General features: G+C 37.4%; 1 protein-coding gene across 5 annotated transcripts in view; it reads left to right on the top strand.

Annotated features, from left to right (window-relative positions):
* The window catches only part of ROBO2 (roundabout guidance receptor 2), an 865,191-nt gene that overhangs the window by 743,914 nt on the left and 97,812 nt on the right, over positions 1–23,465 (top strand). For all 5 annotated transcript variants that reach the window (XM_038136167.1, XM_038136152.1, XM_038136160.1 and 2 more), the window contains exons 7-9: positions 1,734–1,745; positions 15,630–15,754; positions 19,988–20,159. In XM_038136167.1, coding sequence (XP_037992095.1) covers positions 1,734–1,745; positions 15,630–15,754; positions 19,988–20,159 — 309 coding nt within the window. The remainder of the gene's footprint in view (positions 1–1,733; positions 1,746–15,629; positions 15,755–19,987; positions 20,160–23,465) is intronic.

Raw genomic sequence — 23,465 nt, 5'->3', positions numbered from 1 at the left:
CCTCTGGATTTGTCATTTAAAGTCAAATACATAATGTTTATTCAATAGAAAGAAGGTCATGATATAAGAAACACACTATATGTTCAGGGTATGACAGAAAATGAGAAAAACCAAGAAATTCATTGGAGAGAACTATTACTCTGAATTTTGTGAAAACAAAGAACTGGGAAATCGCCCAGTGACTTTAAGGGGGTGATGAACAATGTACTTCTTAATTAAAGAAAGCTTTAATTCTGAATTCTTAATTAACATTGTTGTCTGACACTGGTTTTACCATGTCGTGTAAAGGTGCAAAACCATTTAGTGTTTCAAAATTTACCCTGAGCTTGTCTTGGACCTTGCAGGTATCATGTAGTTCCATCTGCACACCTGACAACAACCATGTAATCCTTTGCTCCCTCATTCACAGCTCCATCTTCTGAAACCAGAGGATGGGAATGCAGTCAGGAAAGTTACATTGCACTGTCACAAACAGCAGAATCTGAGTTCTCTGGCCCAGACTCCATGTTCTGTCTTGGAAGGATGTATAGCAGTCTTACACCTCGTCTTTCTTCAGAAGAAGGAATATGTCCATAATACTGGAAGCCAAAAATTGTTCCATCAGATGATGGTTGAGAATGGCAGCAGACTAGACATAGTTAAATGAAATGGGGACAGAGCCATGGAAAGGTTGAGAACTAAGAAGGCCCTTGCAAGCTCTGTTACCTCTGAATTTGCATGTTTTACATTTGGCCCTAGCCTGCACATAAGCACACAGGGCTGGTAATCTTCCTAAAAATAAAAAAAAAATAAAAAAAAAAAAAAAAAGAAAAAGAATTGTGTCATTTTTTTACTTTGGCTCAGAAATGTGTAATTATTGCTGCTGATAAAATAAGGAAAGCTTTGCCTACACAGATGCAACCTGGAGTCAATTTTATGTCCAAATTTTCAGCTTTTCTGAAAGAGATGTCTATATTTTATTAGCAGAGAGACTGACAGCTCTCTTCCCCAGCACAAGTTTAATGAAGGGCTGTTCTATAACCAAGAAATCACTTGTTGCAGCAGCAACTTTCAATCTCTGTATCAGTCTGAAACAGTATTAACCTGTCAATCATTTAGCAGCAATTTTTTAGGAAGTAGACGTTAGCTAAGCAGTGATTTGGGAGGTTCTGGGTTGAAGTCCCTGTGGCCATTTCAGCCCATTTGTTATATTTTCATCAGCACTGTCAGTGATGAAAAAGCACTCTGCTGTAAGCTTTCATGCCTATTATTGAATGAGAAAAACTGTCCTGGGCCTTCTGTAGCCCTTACTGCTGTACTGACTGGTCATGCTTAAAATTCATTTGGTATTTGACTCAGAAAGCAAATGCCTAGCATGACATTAGGCAGTGTGAAACTTAAATTGATGTGTTCATTGGGATCTCAAAGTTTGTGCTAATGCAATGCAATTTTTCTTTTATCAGGCATTAACAATGATACTTAAAGATGGCATGCGAAGATAATAAAAATGTTTCTCAGAGAATGGTTCCAGTCAGCTTGTTCAGATGCTATGCTCAAGTAAATGGGATGATAGTGACACGTGACTAAACAATAACAGCAGTGAACATTTGACTTAGGCTGCCATTTGAGGGGTTAGCAATCATGGTAGTGTCCGTAGTGGAAAGTAACATTACACGTCATGCATTCTGACAGATATTCTTTTCTTTTTTTAATTTCCTTTTTATGTTCTCACTACACCATTGTAATGTCAACAGCTCGCCCCGTTGGTAAGTAACCATCCTTCTATCCATTTTAGCATGGCTTCATGCAATGCTTCATCTTTCATTTGCAACAGCATTTCACTGGCTGGAATAAGCAGCCAGCGCTTAATAGTTGTACCTGTCTAACACCAGGCAAGTGGTTCTGTCTGCCAAAGTGCTTTTTCCAAACGTTGTATTTCCTACTGTGTCGTGTACAAGCACATTTGCCAAATCACCAGCAAGTACCGGTCGGTGAAATGGGGAGGGTGTGCCAATATCAAGCTGCAGTCACTCATTTAGATGTTTTTACTGGTCTGGTTTTGGACCTGGTGTAAAAGCCACTGAAATCAACAGAAAGAGTTGTGTTGATTTTGGTGAGCTTCTCCCAGGCCCTAAACAATCAGCTCATCCTGCTTTTCCTGCACAGCAGAAAAAGCACAGGCTTTGCATGTCCCGTCTTTCTTGTATTGTATCGGTCAAGGAGTTCTGAAATGAAGAGGTCCTGAAATTGAGGAGGGGATGGTGTAAATTTCTGTGCTTGCTGAGGGAGTTCATCACTGATTTCTGCCCTTGGATCATCTTGGAGTGCAGTTTGGAGTGCACTGTATAGGATGCAGGATGTTTTGAATAACAAGTCCAGAGGAAGACAACCTCTAGGTTTTAAATCCCCACACTGAAAATTTTATTATTTCCTGTGCCTTTGAAATTTTGTGAATGCATAAAAATCTTACTGAGGATAATGGAAAATTTGCAACTGTCAGTAGCTGAATTTCACTTCTAGTGTTCAGAAATATCCCAAACGTACGATTCAATTTTCTTTCATGAATATTTACTCTGTGCCTACAAGGATTTAGTTTAATGAGCTGCATTGCTCCTCTGATATTTGTAGTTTGTATTTAAATGTGTCTTTTAGAATAATAATATGTTAACTGATTTTCTTGGATTAGTGTTAAAAGTCAGTACTGGTGTTTATGGAGACTGATGAGGGGTTTGGTCTTTATTTACTTAGTCAAAACTTTTGTTAGATATGTGTTTGACTAAAGTTAATGAGTTTGAATTCATCTCAACTCTTCACTGTTATAAGTTTGGAGGAAGAAAGATTGGAGTAATTTAAAGATAAAATCCAGGTTAGGCCTCTGCTTCCAGAACTAGGGTGATCCCATCTTATTAACTTGCTTGAACTGACATCCATGGAACCAAGCCAAATACCTCCACAGTCACAGCATGCCTTATCCACACCTGGAGAATTCCCTGTGCAGAATAGAAATTTACTCTTTTCCATTTGGGATTTTGATAGCAAGCTTTAAACCCAAATCATTACTGTATTGTTTTGGCATTAGGCTCGGTCTCAAGGAATTCATTCCCAGGAGTTGCAGAAGTGTAAAACTGCGGTAAACTCAGGAGAAAATTTTACTGTGCTTAGAAAATGTGGTGTGAATTTAGCATGCTTCTTCATTTACTAAGAAATGCCACAAGTTTACAAGTTGCTTGTGGATACTTTTTTTTTTACTTTGCTGACTCTTAAAAGACAGGCAAGGAAAAAAAAATCATAAAGTGGAGACTGTTTCAAGCTCTGTGAAAACTACATAAAATAAATGACTGGAGATTCACAAGAAAATGATAGGTTTCAGCAGTGTTGATAGCATCTCATTTCAGAGCACTGATTCTTTTTAAAATTTTTTTCAGGCCATTGAGTCATCCCTGATTCCATCTCCAAAGCTTATGTAGCAGGTCTTGGTCTCAAGTTACTTTATGGCCAAGTATATGATTGTGTGATCATGCAGTGGTCAATTCCACATGTTCCCTGCCTAGGCTATTTTATTTTGTTGAAAGAGAACCACAGAAAGACAAGAAATTTATTCTTCTACAGAATTTTTTTAGGAAACTGAAATTAGAATGGTTGATCTTGGAATAATTACTATATGTGCATATGGTTCTTATCCAATTATTGAATTAAGTGATTATTTTTGTGACTTGTGAGAGGATTGTTAAGTAAATAAGTCTAACCCTGAAGGTGTTTCACACAGAACTTCCATGCAATTGTATGTGGGGATTGCTGTGTGTAAGCAGATCAGAGTTAGTCACTTTCATCTGATCTTGTACCTGAAAGAAAAACAGCAATATTGTGTACCTGTATTGGGTTTTTTGCTTAAGTACCTGGAATAAAACTAATTTCTGCAGTTCACAGGTCTATTTCATTCAAGATTAGGCAAAGAAGGTGGCTACCCATCCTGATTTTTTAAAATTTAGTCTGGTAAGACAAACCAAAGTAACTTCCCTCTCCACCAAGAAACCCAAGTAGTTTTCTGTTAAAATTGACATATAACAAGCACAGGGAGTCAAATCCTGTACCATTTTTTTGTTCAGGAATTTAACTGGAATGCAGAGCAAAAATACCTCTCCTTACCTAAAGGAAGCTAAAGAAAACACTGCTTCATGTAATTTGCTCACAGCTTTCTAGGAGGATGACATTTTAACAGAAGTATATTTGCATATTCATGTATATGTTAAAGTGCAGGGGAGCACTTGAAAGTTTATATTTTTCATGATACCAGAGAATTATCTACGTACTTGTATCTTCCATTACTGTCTCCAATTCAAAGTTTTGTCTTTATTAGGTTTTAAACAAGACCAAACTTTTTTTTTTCCCAATGAAGAGTAGAGAAATATATTTGTAATTTTTACAAACAGAATAATCTTCATTTCCTGGTCAGTTTTTGCCTGATTCAAATATCTATACTATTTTAGGTGTGATGTTTTTATTTTAATTTCAGCTGGAGTGGAAAATTCAGGAAAGGGATTACCAATGACCATCTTGGGTTCAAGCACTTATTAACAAATGGTTCATACTACACAGATAAAATGAGGTATGGTGCTGCCCGAGGTGGGTGGCAGCTGGTGAATTTAAAAACTCTGTGCCAGATTACTCATCATGTTTGAATTTGCTGCTAGGAATAAATGTGTTGCCTGTTTCTAAAATAGATTATTTATAACCTTTTGAAAAGATTTCTGACAGGATTTACAACAGATGGGTTTAGGAAACAAGATATTTATCCCTATTTAGACCATTTCTGTAGTTATTTCACTCATTTGGTAGATCTTGCAGATGAGCAAGTTAGAATTTTCTCATTTTTGCATTCTGCTGTATTTCTTATGGCAGTTGGGCAGGAGTATGGCAGTTGAAAGAAGCACAATATTTGGGAAGAGCCCAAAATTTTCTGTAACAGTGACCCTCTTTTCAAAGGCAGTTGCTGTACTGCTTTGAGATGGAGGAGCTTCAAATGGAAAATCTATGAAGATCTGTCTGATTTCCCAGTTAGTTTTTTATTAATAATACAAAAAAGTCAAGTGACAGAATACCACTCAGTTTGCAAATTGATTACAGCTAAGTCCATGTGAAAATGCAACTATTTGCATGTCAGTTGCTTTGCAGTAAGTCAGTTTTACTTAGGTTTTTTTTTTTTCATGTCCTGTTGCTCATCTTCCAAAAAGAAGAGATTTGCAGCAAATACCTGGATACATTTGCCACCATGATAGAAGTGAAGAATTTGAACTTACCTAAAGGACTAAAGGGAGACTAAGTACAAAAACTGAACTTCTCTGTCATGAGGGTGAAGAGACAGCTGAGACACCTGCTATAAATTTTCAAATTTCCAATTAGTTAAATGCAGTCTATTGGCATTTAAGTGCAAAATGACTGTATGATGCATTTCAATCTGCACTGGGAAGTTTTCATTACATAAATCAGCGTGGCATGACTTAATGGTCTGTTAAGAGTGGTGCAGCATGAAAAACAATAGAAAGGGCTGTATTTTACAGAAAGTTGTATTAGGTTTTGTGACATTGCTCAGATGGTTCAGATTGGTAAGTGAGAAAGAATTATCTTTATTCTTCTTCACTCTGACTCTTGCAGGGAAAGTCTATATACAGTGAATGCTTTTATTTTTATTACATTCATGAATATATCACCTTCACTTGAGACACTGAGGATTTATAAAATATCAGTAATATGGATTGATGTGTGACAGGAGAGATGAGATCAAGCTTGGTGCTACAATGCCATCTTTCAGTAGCAGAAATCTCAAATTTATCTCAAAATGTGCTATCTTGCCTGTCTGGTACCACTTACAGAAATTTTTGGGAGATGGTAAGTACAACAGTGGACATTGGGCTTTTTGGACTTGTTAAATAAAAGAGTAAGAAATCATTATTCTTCAGATTTAAAAGGTTGCTGTAGAATGAAATTCAGATTGCTTTTTATACCAGTAAGAGATTAAAATATGGAGCAGACTTGTTTCAATTTTTTTGTATCCTGTAAATGCCACTCTAAAAATCTTGAAGTCCTTAGCATATCTACTTTTCCTTAAGTTCCATCGCTGAAATACAGGAAGTGATCAAGAGTCCCATTATTTTATTTTTTTTTTAATTGCTGAGCTCTAGCTTGGGGAAGTTTTAGGAAGTTTAATGCATACCTTTTATTTTTTAACTTTGAAAGTTTCTCACAACATGCTCAAATCGGTGGTAATTGTTTTCCTATTTCTTTGGCTTCTGACTTCTGAGTATATCCATAAATCTTTGAAGATTAGTGTATAAAAAAGGTCTGTTGATGTGTTGCTCTCCCCAAGCTTTTCCCTTCCTTTTAGTAAAAGGAGTAATTGGTTACCTTTCCTTCAAGAGGAATGTGGAAATCAATACATTAATCTATTCACTTTTCCCTTTACTTTCTTTGCTCTATTGCTGCCAGCCAATTTGCAGCTTGGATGTGATCTCAGTGTTACTCAACAGCAAAACTACTGTGTGCCCTATTCCTTCAATGTTAACATTGTCAGTCAGAATAAATAGTCATTTTTCTTCCTCTCTCCTTTTTCTCTCTTTGTTTAACAGTGTCCCAAATTGAGTAGAGTATCTCCTCTCAGCCTTCTTTATTCTCAAGGGTGAACAAGCCAGGAATGTGTCACCTTCCTCACTATAGATGTAGCCTGTGAGCCTATCTGGGCTCTTTACCCTTCTCATCATCTCCTTAGCTTTTCTCTGCAGCATGTGAATTCATGTCTTTGAAGGAGCTAACCAGATTACACTCATTATTTTGATGTAATCCTACTGTATCAGCAAGGGCTCAAGCTTTTCTTTTTAAACATATTGCAAACAAACCATCCTCCTATCTCTCCTGAAAACAGGAATCAAGGCATATTGCGTGTCTTTTTGTTGGCATAATTTGTTATGTTTGGTAAACTCACAGAAAGTAAGAGCAGCATCAGCCATCCCCTAAGGGTACAGTTTAAAAAACAAAGCAGGCTAAAGTGTTAAGATTCTAGAAGAGAACATCTTTTCTACGTGATCTGAGCAAAAGGTATATCCTGAATCTCAGGCACTTGGGAAAAAGCAAAAAGTTACAAAGCATTTTTTAAAGTAGAGAAAGTCCTGAGTAATGGAAGTTATTGGACAGACAGAACCATTGCTCCCTTTCTTTATGTGCACCAAAACTAAATGAAAAACTTTCTAGACAGGATTTTTCAGTAGCATCTGTAAAATTCCGGGGCTGCTTAAAAGAGGTGATTGGACAAGGTATAATAAAATAGAGATGTATGACTGAATGAGAATAGGCTACAGTCTAATGCTGGGATGAAATTAAGACTGATATTTAAACTAAATATTTAAATGCAGTGTAAAACACAGAGGAGGAGGAACCCAGGAAAAGTGCTGCTGCTAAAGTCAGAGCACTGGAAAATGGGACAGGGGAATGGAAAGTAGATACCTTTCTTTTTGGCTATGGAGGAGGCAGACTTGAATTTTTTTTAAATTGTTATTCTCAGTGTATTTTTTTTATTGACATTAGTCCTATGGAAGAATGAAGAACAAATATTTTTTCCACCATGCAGATTTATTATTTTCATTCTTTTGGGTCAGCCAGGGATAAAAGAGAGATTCTGTGTATCAAAATATTTAGGACAGTAAGACATTTTTATTTATTGATTCTCTACACTTCTTTCACCTCTTGCAAAGAAGGAAAAAATGCTTATGCTTCCATGCTTTACGAGATTATCTGCTTCAGTGTTTCAGAGCAACTGAAGGATAAAAATGTTGTTATATGTGAAATTCGGAACCTGAATTTAAATTGAAAATTAGAACAATTAGTATGAAAGGAGGTTTAGCATTCTCAAATGATCAAAATGTGCTCTTTTCACAATGCTGTGTTTACACATGGTTCATCTGAAAACAGCAACAAAGCAGAACAAAAGGAGTTTCTCAATTTCCATGAGACAGCGGCAGTGTGAAGGACGCTTACAGAAGAACTGGTCCTGCTAATAATTCGCCCTGCTCTCTCCCTCTTGCTCCGATTCTTCTTCCCCACTGTTTCCTCTCCTTCAACCTGCCGAAATTCTCCCCACTTGTGCCATCTGCATTTGAGTATTTGACCTGTTGTTGCAGGATACATGAGAACTAATTTGGAAGCAGTGTCAATGTTAAAGGTGGTATCCAAGCCATGGATTATCTATGCTTCCCTCGGTTATGGGAAGCTGCTTTCCAGAAGACTCCAAACCAAGCACACCCTCCACACATGTGATTTTAAAATAATATAATGGGTGTAGTGAAGGGTTTCATAAATCTCTTGTTATCCCCACAACCTACCCGTTCTTCATTTTTGTGGCAGAGCTATTCACCTGAAGAAGAAATCATGAAAGACAGACAACACTATAAATGGACAAGGAAGAAAACATAGTTCAAAAAAAACAAACAAACCGACAAACCAAAACAAAAATCATCTACCAAATGAGATTTATGCATCTATGTCAAAGGCTACTGCTCTCATACAGCCTAGGGAATGGCAGAATAAGAGAGGAGACTCATTTTCCAGGTAACTCAGTTGTAACTCAAGTGCTAAAAAGTTAATGCCTTTCCTGTGTGTGAGCACACCTAATCATTGGAGTACCCCATAAGATTGAGATATCTTTTCTCTTTAAAGAGAAATATTATCCCTAGCTTCCATTAGTTTATCCTTGATAAGAAAGATCTGATTTAGTAATAGGCCTAAGCTGTCATACTCTCAATCTTCTGTTATGGCTCCTGTGTCAGAGGCTACACTCTTGATTTATCAATAGTCACAGCTAATAATGCACTAATAACTCTGTATCCTAACAACCACACATCACTTTCAGTACCCATTAAGATGATCTGGACTTTTGAGGGAAGAACTGCTGAATCAGCCCAGGTTTCTGGAGTTTGAGGCCGCAACTATTTTGTTTTCCTCTATTTACTCCATCAGCAATAGTACCCTTGCAAAAGATCTTTCAAAATTTCTAGATTTTTGTATCTGCACTTCTTGGCAGATCATGCTAAACATCATTACAAGGTGTATAAACAGGATCTTACAGTGTATTTTTATCACAAAATCATCTAAAATTTCAATATCTGCAGCCAAATTAACTGATGACACAGAAAGGTAGAAGATTTTTTTTTTTCTTTGAAGAGTTCCTGTACTGCCTTCAATTGTCTAAGCTGGTATCAGGAATCAGCAAAGCAGTCCTACAGATAAGTAGTTCTATTCCATAGATGGTGTCAAGGTTTACCTCCCTTTTGAAAATACATATTACTTTAGATGGAGCTCTGTGGGCTTCTCTTGTCCTCTGTGTAAATGTCTTAGAGGCAAGTCTTGATTTGTACTTGAAAGAGTGGAATTGAGTTTGATTTCTTAAAATATCTATGTGTATCAGAGGCAGCTGAGGATACCACATGAATATTGTCATTGCAGTAAGGATTTGAGAGGAGCACTGAGATACCACCTCCAAGTCTTTGCAAAAGATTTGATGGGTATTCCAAAGTAAAAAAGCAGTTTGGGGAAGGCAACATTATCTTGTCTCCCAGATGACTCTCTTAGCTCTAGACAGAGCGGCTGAGTATTGTACCAGGTATAACTTTGATTGTTCAAATGAAATTAATTGATTGCTGCAGGTATACAAAGCTGGAAAAGAATGTGTAGGTGGAAATCTTAGGTTTGCCTGCTGTCTCTTCCCTGCTGGAAGCGGAACTGAGTATTTCAGAATCTTGCTACTTTACTAGCTAGTGTGTTTCTACTTGTTCCTCAGAGCTTTTTCCCCTACCATTATCTGATTTTTGCATCTTTCCCGTTGCCCCCTTTGAACCAGTCACAGAAATATATCAATGGATGATAAACAATTCCAGTTTAAAATGAAGACCTCATCTTTATCACTTTAGCTTGTCTAAGTAATCTCCATGATGAATTTCATGTGCAGTTCAATATCAACTGAAATTAGTTGTAATTAAAGGTTGTCAAGTCTGTAATTTAAGCCCTTGAAATTTGTTGCTGTCACTCATTTCCTGTTTTTTTTTTTTCCAATGGATTTGATCCAAAGTCCACACAAGCCAAAAGGAGACCTTCTACCAGCTTTGGTGAGGTTTGAATAAATTATCATATTCCCTGGTAGAATCATAGAATTGTTTCGGTTTGAAAAGACCTTCAAGATCTGGTAAATACTTCCAGGGATAGTGTTTCCACCACCTCCCTGGACAACCTGCTCCACTGCTTGACAGTCTTTTTGGTGAAGAAATTTTTCCTAAAACCCAATCTAAAGCTCCTCTAGCACGACTGGAGGCCATTTTCTCTAGGCCTATCATTTGTTACCTGTGAGAAGAGACTGACGCCCACCTGGCCACACCCTCCTGTCAGGGAGCTGCAGAGAAAAAGATCTCCTCAAGCCTCCTTTTCTTCAGGCTAAACACCTCCCCTTCCCTCATCAGACTTGTGCTCCAGACCTTTCCCCAGCTCCGTTGCCCTTCTCTGGACAAACTCCAGCCCCTCAATGTCGTTCTTGCAGTGCGGGACCCAAAACTAAACACAGGATCTGAGGTGTGACCTCAGCAGTACCCAGCACAGGGGCACAGTCACTGCCCTGGTGCTGCTGCCACACCACTGCTGATCCAGGCCAGGTGCCATTGGCTTCTTGGCCACCTGGGCACAGCTGGCTCATGTTCAGTCACTGTTAACCAGTGCCCCCAGGTCTTTTCCTTCTGGGAGGATTTCCAGCTACTCTTCACTAAGCCTGTAGCACTGCCTGGGGTTGTTGTGACCCAAGTACAGGACCCAGCACTTGGCCTTGTTGAACTTCATACAATTTACCTTAATTCATTGATCCTGTCTGTTTTAGTAAAAATATTAGAAAAAAACTTGCTACAATATCTACTTTTAATTAAAATCACCAATATAATGTATGAATCCAAGGGCATCTGGTCTGGGGAAAGTACTGTGAGCAAGTTATGTTAATAAAATTCATGTAGGATCATTGAATTCAACGTCAACTCCAAATCACAAGATCAGTTGAAAAACTGGCACTGGAAAAAAATGTTGCTAGTACTTGATATGGGATCAATGTACTTTTTTGCTATGAATTAACATTTTATACATTAAATTTCCCCTCCCCTTCTGAGTCTTCTGCCACATTTCTTATCAGATGACCAGAGTTCACCTACAAGGGATGAACTTTGTCTCAGTCAAGCTTTTCTGCATCAGCAGCTTTATCAGCTCCAGTTGACTCAGTGTAACCTTTAGTATTCAGCAGCAGTACTAAGAAGAAATGCATGAAATCCATCCTATCAGATTAGAGATTCTGCTAACTATTAAGATTGGAGTAGAATTGAGAAATCCCTTTGAAGTAATATGCAGCTTTTTTATTTGTGGGTTTTTTTGGTTTTTTTTTTAAAGCTCTTTAACACCAGGGCAGGGGCTACCTTCATATACCTTTATTAACAGCATGAAATATCTATTCAGTCATGAACAAACCACCAACATTCTAAAAGAGTGCAACAGAATGCACTCTTCCCATTTTGAACAATATAACTACTGCTCATGCTTTTCTATCTCCATTTTAGTTCCTGCAGTTGAATATTGTTCTGTGCTGTAAAAACAGTTCTGAACATGATGTGATTAACCTTAGGGTCCCCCCATCCCCTCATCTCAAACCCCCCTCGTACATGGCCTGTGCTTTCTATTCATGTTCAACCATCTGATTTCCATATCATCTATTAGCATAACAGAGCTCTAGTGTGACATTGATTGAAGCCAGCACTTGCTGAATGCAGTATCAAAGCATAATTTGCCAAAAATCAAATCTAATTTACTGTATACTATTTAAATTTCTTAAAAGAAAAAAAAGAAGGAAAGGAAGTTTCAATAGAAGTATATTGGGTCTGTAATCCTAATTGTTCTTTTTGTTCCCCATATTTTTGGATAGTCTGCTGGAATTCAAGCAATATATTTCATTTTAGAGCCACTGTCTTTGACTTTCAGATGTCAGTTAAGCAAGAGGTTTTCCACTCTGCTTCTTTCAATGCAGTTTATGTTACATATGAAATAGTAAAAAGTAATAGTCTGATAGGCACAACACTTGGTTTGCTGCTTCATAAGTTTTTTCAGCAGATCCTTCTAATGTTTAGCTTGAACTAAGCATTAAAGTACCATGTAACTTTAACAGCTGAAGCATATCAAGCCTGCTGTTACTTCTCTAACTGTACATTTTCAGAATGTTTTAGAAATTCACCTATTTTGAGAGCAGCAATAATGGCTTGAATAAATTTAGCTCAATGTTCCACTGAAACTGCGCTTGGAGCAAGTCATGATCTCACTTAACCCTTCTGCAGAATGGAAGTAATAATATTTGTCTGTATTTATAAACAGCATCCATATGTGAACATAATGAGCTCTCTTTTTAGGAAAATTGTAGAACCCAAGTGCTTATTCTGTCAAAGAAGCCTTGCTGTCTCTGAGCAGGGTCATGCTGCATTCTCTGGGGATAATGACAGTCACAGTGTTTGGGTAGTTACATTTGACCAAGAATTACTCCTGCAATTATTAGCTGTTACTTTAGTTTTCAAGTTCGACTAGAAATTGACAGATAAAACTGATGTGGTGAAAACAGTCTTTAAATGTTGTAAACAATGGTATTTTTATGAGAGGCTGTCTGTAAACAGAGTTACAGCTGAATATGACAACAAACCATGACAACATGAAGATTTCCTTCATTATATAACTCCATTTTTGAACACATTTTTAAAAAATGGATGGAAAATTTTAGTTTTCAAAAAATATGTTTTTCATGTCCTTTAAAATTATATTGCTAAATAGTTTGGCTGCAGAAACTGATTTTGTGCTCTATAAAATGTTAGTAAAAATGCTGATTAATTTATTTTTATAGTGAATTTCTAGTAATCAGGCTGCAGAGCAAAGCTAGAAAAGATAATGTTGCATAACTATACGTGATTGTTTGCTGGAGTCTTTAGAAAGCCTGACCTAGTAACTGTGAGGCCAAATATCTTCTCATGTAGTGTGGTCAAGTGGTGGAGAGACTTGGTGTGTGGTAGGGAGAGAATAGAGCATCAGGGTCAGTCCATGTCAGAGCTACAGGTTTATTTTCCTTGTCTGATTGGGAGAAAAAAAAATAAAAATAAAGAGACGTTGAAAACTAGGAACAGGTCACAAAGTCAAAAACTGGAAACTAGGTAGAAACCAGGGTGTGTTTTTTCTCATTTCATTGTTCCTAGACTACCAAATTACCTTAATTTGATCCTTGGAAGGTCTGCTACAGTGACAAATTCAGTTGTGTGGTATCTGTTTAGAGCTCTGAGTTATGGATTTACAGTAGAGATCTGTGTGTGTGAGAGTGTTTCAGATGAAACTTTAAACTTGCCTCCTTTGCATTTACTCGGTTACATGATTTGAAGGACAGGCTCATGGAAATGCCATGCCCTTCTTGCTTCTGTTGAGCTGTCTGAGAGCACTGTCTGTGCACCAAGCAAGCCTAAGAAATGAATTTAGCCATCCGTCCTGCTTAGGTTAGATCTATGGGACAGTCTGCTGACACCAGGTTTTTAGGCACCATAGGAAGATTGTGGTCTTGGGGCCACCCAAACACCATGCTGATTAGCACACTGCCATTTCCTGGCATCTGTGATGGTTGCACATGGGTATGCTGGGTGAAACAAGGTGTGGGAAACCCAAGTAACTCACTACAGCTCAGCACTTGAGGAGTGGTGTAGCCTGAGTTCAGTTCGCCAAGTATGTTTAGCAACACCTTATAGAAACCTCAAAACACATGGTTGTAAACAGGCAGCAAGAGGGCACCTCACCCTTAGTCCTGACTGTTCATGAGATTAACACCTCCTAAGGTGGAAGAAGAGGTGGACATTTCTCTCCAGAGAGGCCCAAACATCTCTTTAGGAGTGTGAGGCAGAAGAAAATACCCTCTACCTTCTAAACTGGTGGTGGTTCATGTTTATTAAGTGCTTTACAGTTCTTGTTTTAAGAGTGCAAGTACTACTCAACTGATGCTCTTTAGACTCCTGCTGATCTGTAAAGCCTTGGGAAGTACCTCATGAGATAACTGCAAAGTGTGTTTCAAGAGAATCCGGTCTGCTCACATTTCTATGCAGTTAGCAGGTTTGTGTCTGTGCTCTCAGCAGGTGTAATCGGAAGCTGGGTCTTGATTGCTCTTCGTGCCTAATTAAATAGTTTGTAATTATAATGCTGAAAATACGGTTTTCTAAAACACTTAAATTCTGTTTACCTGAAAGCTTAGTGTTCCTAAACCATCCCTCTGCACACCTACAAAACCAATAGTGGAATGGAAGGAAACAAGGCTGGGTTGAGGAGTCTGAGTTTCTTCTGTGCTTTTTTTCCCTCCTTCAGCCTGCCCCAGAAGTTAGCTAGTCCTTTGATAAGAATATTTGGAGATGCTGCTTACATTTTTAAAATGTGCAAAAGAGTACAAATCCCCTTTCAGTGTATTCCAGTGATGAACCAAGAGTGGAGAGTTTTCATGTCCACATAGAAAAATCATTTGCTTTACTTCTACATCATGCTCAACATAGTTACTGATTTCAAGTTTTTTTATCTCAAATCTTTTAACACTTCTTCCCCACTCTCTTTCTACTCACTAGCACCTTTTCTCTACCTTCACATTCCCAAGCATTGACTCTATTCTCCACCATTACCCTCCAGACAAGTCAAACTATGCCCCTCTTTTAGAAATTGTTCACTTCTGACTGTGCTTCCTGGTCCCCTATGACTGAACACTGTTAATGCCATCGACTTGAAAACATAGCCAGTCCTGCATCTTCTTTCTTGTTTTAACTCCAGTCTCCTTTTTTCTTTTCCTTGTGTCTTCCTTACCTCCTGAAATACCTATTCCTTCTTACTCACCACTCATCTTTCCCCATCAACTCTTCAACTTTTGCTTCTCTCTACTCTTTAAACTAGCTGAAACCTGGATTTGCCAAGTTTGTGTTCTTTTAGCAATGATTCTTTTTACGTCAAGTCCTCCCCCCAACACCATTCTTGACCACAATGCTTCTAAGAGGAGTAAGGGAGCTCTTAAACTTGGGTTCTTCTGATGTCATCCAGACCTTGCTCTCCTTTCTCAATCATTTTTAAAAGTCCAGAGGGGCAGATTGAGAAAGGCAGTCTGTTTATCCTAATTCATACTTTGCAATACGCGATAGCTCCAGCAAGCTCTGAGAAGAGTGAGAGGATCTGAGGGTGCTGATACCTTCCCAGAGCAAAGGTAGAATACATCCAGACTCAGCAATATAAACACCTGACTTCTGCTCTTTAGTGTTTAATGTTGTCAGAACTGACTCTAGCATGTATGGTTGTAATGTTTCTTTCCTTTTGTAATTTTTTTTTTTTAATACCTGGGGATGTCACATACATATATTGCTGCTTTCTGTCGCTGTTGTTGTTTCTGTTTATATATTAATTTTGTCTATACTAATGAATGTTTCTGGTGTCATGTCCTCTGACATAAAACAAATCTCCATAATGTTGTCTTTTTCCTTCAATATTCCCTTTCTCTCCCTTGCAAAATATCCTAAACTTACACCATGGTTTTTCTTACCTTGTAGCTCCCCCACAGTTTGTGGTGAGACCACGAGACCAGATTGTAGCCCAGGGTCGAACTGTGACTTTTCCTTGTGAAACTAAAGGAAATCCCCAGCCAGCTGTTTTCTGGCAAAAAGAAGGAAGCCAGGTAAGTTGCAAGCACCCTTTAAGTCTTTCGCGTCTTTCTAAATACCTATATTGTTAAATTTTAAGGAAAATTATTTGCATTATCTTTCATAGTTCTTTTTATCTTTCACATAAATTTGTCTTTTTAAACCCCTAAAATTTCTCTCCTGAATTATTCTGTCCTGAAATTTGTGTCGGTTTTTTTTTTTTTTTTTTTTATATTTTGAAAAACACAAAGTCCATTTAAGTTCTTGAAATCTGTGCTGGGCACTGTATAGATAAGTAGAAGCAGTATATATGTTAAAGGCTTTTTGTTCTGAAGCCTCCAACATACAGGTGGGTGAGACAGGCACAGCAGATAAAAAAAGGTATGACTCAATTTTGAACTAATCAGAGCCAGTAATTACAGTTCACAACCTGTCTAGACATGATCAAGCAAAATGTATCCAGCAAGCTGATTTGCATTGGTATTTTCTCATAGAGCATACAGATAAAGGTTTTGAACACACAGATGCTTTCTTCAGTAAAATTGTCTCAAGAAATTTCCAGATCTGGTTTGGAAATATTTACCTGATCCTCTTTGAAGACAAAATTTGTGATCAGCCCATATTAACTTTATAGTTTAGTATCTGAATGTGGTGCCGCAATATTTCTTTACTGGAGGCATTGTGTGTACCAGCTCAGGTAAAATGTGAAATAAGAGCTGAACCACAGATCTCCTGCTTAACCTTCTCAGGAGATCAGAAAACTGGTCCAGAATGACAGGAGCAGGCTGACAGCATTTTGTGCTCTGCTGTCTCAGTGGCTTACAAAGACACTAAACGATTACTTTATGGGTGTGATTATTTTATTGTCTGAGTGCAAGCTTAACCTTCTGTGTATCTCTCAGTGTAATCTTTAGAGAAATTTAGATCTAGCCTCCAAGGATCACATCCTGGAAAACACAGTATTGTGAGTCTCACTAAGGTGACAATTTTTCCAAGGGGAAGGTAGAATAGCATATTGAAATTAAAGTAGGAAGTACTGATGTGCTAGCAAACATTTCAAACCCCTTTCTTGTAGAGCATTTTAATAACATGATAATGTTTATGTAAAGTGAGCTTATAGTGTCACACTTGAATCTAATAAAGTGGACATCCATCATGCTGTAATAAAGAGAAGAGCTTCTAATTAAAGTAGGACATAATTTTCAGGATTAAAGTCATTTAGCGTAATTGAAAAGTGTTAATACTCTATTTTATCTTCTTCCATTGGTATCACTTCAAGGGTAAAAACATTTTAAGGTGAAAATGCATCTTGTGTCTTTTAATTGAATGTTATTACCTACTGATAGTACAATGTTGAAGCTGCTTAATTACAAACCTGGAAAATTAATTACCATATTGAGAACCAGATCCCTAAGGACTAGAATAGACTTTTTTTGGCAAATAAATGCAACATAAAAATTGATACGAGCATGGTTTATAATCAAACCTTGAAACATGGCTCAATGTAGTTTACGACATTCTCATGTTAATCTTAATTGATCATCAGTGAAGTAACACAGGTTGGGGTTGGCATCTCAGTGTATAACTTGCCAGATTTTGCAGTAAGTGAGTGAGTTTCCACATAGTGTATATCATCATAGCAATGGAGAGTGGAATTTTTGCCAAATCACAGGATTTTTCACCTTTGTCTCCCAGCTATAAATTGTTGCTTGTCTCTACAATGCTGTTTCTGCTTTTAGGGGGACTGTTTGCAGCATCACTTTCAGTGTTCAAAGTAATGTTATATAGTCACGTTATCCCACTCCAGTAATTGTAGGGCATTTTTGGTTGTGAATCCATTTCTCAATCCTGCATTTTTGAGCACAACCAGCTGGAAGGGAGGGGAGCTGTTCCCTCCTGAGTAATTTTTTGTGCCAGCCTGTGTATAAACAGCTGGTCCTTTGTGCTTGGTAGCGTTTTCTCCAGAGGCCAACAGCCGCTTGCCGATAACATGTGCAAGGGCAGGGCGTGTGTAACCTTTAGACTCCGAGGATTAAATTCTTCCTTGAGATAAATTCAGTGGTACTATATCAGGGATGGCTCTGGTCCCTCTGTTTGCAGGCCAGCATGCCACCATTGTGTCTAGATGAGCAGCCCAACAGCTGATTAAAACCAGTGAAATTGTGAAAAGCATTTAAAAAGGAGTTGTACTGTAATTTAGAACAAGTTATAGTTCATAGTTTTCTTTGAAGGGAGGTCTTTGAAGGGAGGAGTTTTGAGATTGGTGAACTCCTCCTGACATGTGAAATATTCACTGGGACGTGGTACCTTTCCAGGATAGAGAAGCCCATACTGAAGATATAAAAGATATAAAAGATTCCCCTTTCTAATGAAGTGATAAAGAGGGTTCTCAACTCTTTTTCTCTTAAGAATTAGGAGCTTAATCCTTGCACTGTCTTTTACATTCAGCTTGTTTTTACTCTTTGCATAATGAGTGATAAATGAAGTCAAGGTCAGCTATGTCAAATTTCTCCCCTTTGTCATAATATTTACTGACGTTTTCATAATACCCTCATGCAGTAGGTATCTTGCACCAGGTAAAAATTATTCTGAAAGTTTCAAGGCAGTTCAGAAAACAGGGCAATTATTTGAGACCCACTTAGTCCTATAGCCTCAAATCTTTTCAGAATTTTAACACTTTTTTTTATTATCTGGCATGTTTGCTGGGTGAATATGGATTTTTGAGAAAAAATTTGCTATTATAAATTTCTTAAACATGCTATTGAAAGTCTGTAAAAGAAGAGCCTAGCATGATGAGTAACCCAGTAGGTTAATACAATTATAAGGATACTTGGAATGTTGGATCATATTTAAAGCATATCTCTTTCCTTTTGCTGCCAAAACTATAGAGATAAAGGTGTGCGTTTCACTTAAAAATAGAATTTGTTTCTTATTTGAATTCTTGTTTCTTAAGCAGTTTGTTGTTTATCAGTTCCAAATAATTTTTGTAAACCATCAATGCCTGTTTCAGAAGAAACAGATCTACAGAAAATTCATGTAATACCCTACTCCACCATTTTAGATTTTTATTTTTAGTCAATACATACAACCTTAAAAGTTAGTAGAGAGTCATCATTAGAAAGCACAGCAGAGCTAGACAGGGCTGCAGTAATGACTGAAAGCTTATCACAGCATGGTAACAGTGTTTTGGGGTATTCCTGATGCAAACTGTATTTTTCATAGAGTCTTGTTGAGTAGACATAAAATCCAGACCCTATTTTACTGGAATTACTGTTGTTTAATTATTGTTTAAGCTGTTCTTTTTTTCTTTTTCTCTCATTGGGCAACGCTGTTGACCTTTCTCTTCACATTGTCTTCCTTTTCCTGTTCTTATTTATTCACAAGAGCTGTGCCAGAGAGTATAACTTTTTCCTTGAAAACACAGCTCTCACCACTAAAACCTTTTTGGGTCTGTAGTATTGATTCACTCAGTCCTTCATCATATGCAATGACTACTAGAGCCATTCCAGTTATTATTATTGACATCTCTCTTTTCTCCAATCCAGCCCAAAGGCAAAAACTAATCTCCCTGTTTTGTGCTAACTGATATCTTATCCTACATGAAATTATTTTTTTTCTCTCTGATGATTTCCACATCAGATTAATACCCTTTCTATTCACCCTCCAGGCTCTATGCTGCATTTCTCCTTTGGTTTATCACAATTTTAATTTCCTTTTACTTCTCCTTTAAACTCTCATGCTCTGCTAGCTTCTCTTACTTTATGACATGCTTCTATCTTCCTCCCAGCTTTAACTTATGTGCCATGCTCTTACTTTCTCGTTTTCTCAGAACATTGTCATAGCCAAACAATAGTGCTCTGCTCCCTCAGGTCTCCAGGATTCAATGCTTGCTGCTAGTTTTCTAATGTTTACTGTAGTGTGATGTCCTTCTGGTTTGATAGCTGAGTATATTATTACAATTGCATTCAGAATGAAGATGAATGTGTCACAAATATAAATCACTCAAGTGTGATTGTTGGAAAATATCTCCTTGCCTGCACCCCAGTCAGAACACAGCACTGTGAGCTGTCAAAAGGCTGTTTCTAATTTAAACTGTGAGTTGCCCAAGGCAGGGAAAGCAGCTCTATGTGTTCATAAAGTCAGAACCACACTTACTTTTTGTCCCCGATTATTTATAGTACTTTCAAGGAAAAATCATTGTCTCTGTAGCTGAAGGAAAAGTGGTGCTTTTGTGTTTTGAATTGATGTGAGATGAATTGTCTTTGCAGAACCTACTCTTCCCAAACCAGCCTCTGCAGCCCAACAGCAGATATTCTGTGTCACCAACTGGGGACCTCACCATTACCAACATCCAGAGGTCTGATGCAGGCTACTACATTTGTCAAGCACTGACGGTTGCTGGAAGCATTTTAGCAAAGGCTCAGCTGGAGGTTACTGATGGTGAGCTGTTAGAAATTCCTATTGTTTTTTTCCTGTCAAAAGTACATTAAAAGCAGTGTAAATAAAGGCGTATGAGATCACATAAATCATACAAGTAAATGGACAATTTTCTGTAGGAAATAAAGTGAGAAAAGGTCTCTGTATTTGCCTATGGAGTAAAAAAGGCATCAAAGTCTAGTTTGCCTCTTATTTGCTTTCTGGAGATTTGTTAACAATGGAAGAAAGGGACAAACCGGCTTAGAATAGGTTTGGTGAGAAATGAAGCTGCTTGGTTTGTTAGAGCTAAGATAGGACTGAAAAAAAAACAAACCAAAAAGATGGAGAATGAATAGGTTTGTGATTAAAGCCGCGAACTGAGGTGTAAAGAAATATATCTCCATTTCCACCAGTCTTCAGTCCTATCTTAGACATGTAGGGGATGTGTCCTTAGGTTAATGAAACCAATACAGTTGCTCTGAAGGTGGTAGAGTACCATAGGTTTAGACTGCCTACAACATGTAGCCCTTTACTCCCTCCATGAACAAAGCACCAGCCTCAGAGCTGTGTTCCAAGAATGCCTCCAAATGCCTCAGGGGTAGGTGTGAAAAAAGTAATGAAAATCCATAGGTAGAGAACAGTTTTCAGGAAAGAAAAAGAATAACATGGTCTGTCTTGATGCTTTTCATTTCAAATTTTTGGGTTTGATATTCATCCTGCCTTGAGGTTTCCCAGCTACAAACATGAATCCTTTTCATATGTCAGGAATCCTGTTGATATCCCTCTTCATCTTATTGTGGATAGAAGGCAGTTTGCATCCTTTCATGTTAGCGAAGAAAACAAGAGAATCCCTCTTATACTCAGAGACAGTGGCATTCCCCAGCATCATTATTCCTTATCTTAACTGACACATTAAATATCTCCTGACAGACTTTGATGAATTTTTGCCATTAAAACTGTTGTTATATGCAGAGGTCTACTTTTACTGTTCCCTTAGAGACCTGCCTGCACCATGAAAGTTTGAAAAGATGTCTAATTTTGAATAATCTGCCTTTTCACAAGAGCATATTCATCACAAGTGACAGGTAGAGAGGTTCAGGCTCGTATTATGGAGGTTTGAGCATTAATTTGATGCCTTTTCTTTGTTTTCCAAAAGCTGCCTATATTTTTATGACAAGGGGAAATAATTTCTGCCTTATCCTTGCATCTCTTCAAGCACATAGCTTTTCTGTAGTTTGTAGAGACTAAAGACTTGGCTTTGCTTTGCAATCTCTTTAAGTCCTTTCTCTCATGGTCTATGACAAAATGATGCATTTTCATTCAATTCAAATTTAAATGTAGATTAAAAGGTCATTTAAAAGGAATGGAAAGGCAATTTTTTTAAATATCTGTCCATAGTGCTGCCTGATTCAGGGCCATAACTGTGATTGGAATAAATAGAACACACAAACATTGGCTGGGAGGACATTGAGCTGTTAAATGGTCACACCTGCTGATGCTGCACAGATTTACAGCAACAGGCGCTGAGTGGATCAAATCAGGTTCAAGGATGCTAGTGATGAGAAATTCTTCCTTTTGACAGCCAAGGGCTTTGATCCACCTTTATCTATTTCTTGTGTGGGGAAAAAAATAAATCCTAATTGATCTCTCTGGAATTTTCATTAGTTTGTTTAGAAAGCTGAGGGAAAGTGTCCCTGCTGAAAGTCAGGCTCATCTCCGGTTAATTCTGATTAAAGGCAGCGTGCATTCCACACAGCTCAAGAGAGCATTAACTGGTGGCTCTGCTGCTCAACGAGTGCAGGGCCTGCCTTCCTCAAATGCTTTCCAGAACCCACTGTCAGCATGATCATTATGAAATAATACAAGATTGCTTTATAGAAATACCATTTCATCCTGGAGTCAAAGGGCAGGTGAGGTCAGAAGAAAAGTGCCAAAACAGCATTATAGAGCTGAGATTATGTGAATAAATGTACCATTAGATCACAGATATTTTTTTAATTGCTTTTAGTTAGGAAGTTAACCATAAATGTCTAAATAATCTGTTTTGGTTGATGCTGAGCAGAAGTTATGGGAGCTAATGACTTTTATCAGCAGGGAAATCTAATTTAATAGTTTTAAGACTATAATAAAAGATAAACACTGTGTGTGCTAGCTATATGCTTAAGCATTAGTGTTCTAGTTTTTGGCTGGTGATTTCAGTTTTACTTCCTAGCCCAGAATTTTTCTGTTTGGTTAATGATTTAATAATAGTGGCGAGCCATCTTTTTCATTTTGAACACATTTTTGTTTGATCCAGAGTAATTTAGATCCAATTGAAGTTCCAATACAGAATGAAAACATGTCATGTGCAGAAAAACAAGTGCTTAATTATACCATATATAGCAGTGTTTCAGTTGTTACATTTTTGCACTTACAAGTCTTTACTGGAAATATTTTTAACTCAAGTGTTCACATGAGAAGAGATTACTAGCTGTGATGAAATGTGCTGAGTTGAGTGATAATTTTGCTGATTATGGACTGTGCTAAGAGCCTTCAGCGTATTTGAAATTCAAATCTTGTATTTTCTTGAAAGGCTATCATGTAATTCACTGTCTAAAGCACATCTGGAAAAGCAAAATCAATTTAAAAATTGAAGAATCTTAGCAATCCTTTCAAACCCAAGAAATGAATATGCAGCTCACAATCTTACAATGATAGATCATGCAAATAAACCAAGTGCTTCCATCTCTGTCTATGCTCAGCATAAAAGGAATAGTTTCCAATTAGTATTTGTCAATCATGCACAGAATATTTTGGAGAAGATCTTAATTTCTCCTCAATAATTATTAAAATTTATTAATAAATGTTTACAGTTTACTTGTCTACAGATCTGACCACCATGATTCTTAACCCTCATCCAAAGTATATTACATGTTTTATAGCAAGTGTGACAGTTTCGAACAGGAGAAATTCAGAAAAAAAATAGATGAGGGATTGGTGTCTGCTTCTCTACCCTTCAGAAAGAACCCTGCCCTATCATTAGTGTTCATGATGTGGATTTCCTTACTTTTGTCCAATTTTACCCATCATTTCACCAGGAATATTTTTTTTTTAATTTTGACTTTGGAAGTGCCAAAGTAAAGACCATTGTAATTTGACCACATATCCCTCAAATTTAAATATGCTTACAGTTGATCCAAACTGCATTTATAGTGAATAAACTGGTAATGAACAAATATAATTTGTCCTTTTCCTATAATCTCTTCAAAAATTAAGATGCGTTTTCACACAAAAGGAATCTGTTATTTTTTCATTTACCAGATTATGCGGATGTATGGATATTGGCAAATA

This window comes from Motacilla alba, chromosome 1 (genome assembly GCF_015832195.1).
Source record: "Motacilla alba alba isolate MOTALB_02 chromosome 1, Motacilla_alba_V1.0_pri, whole genome shotgun sequence".
Taxonomy (NCBI): domain Eukaryota; kingdom Metazoa; phylum Chordata; class Aves; order Passeriformes; family Motacillidae; genus Motacilla; species Motacilla alba.
The sequence above is the reverse complement of the archived record's forward strand: the minus strand, read 5'-3'. Positions and strand labels throughout refer to the sequence as shown.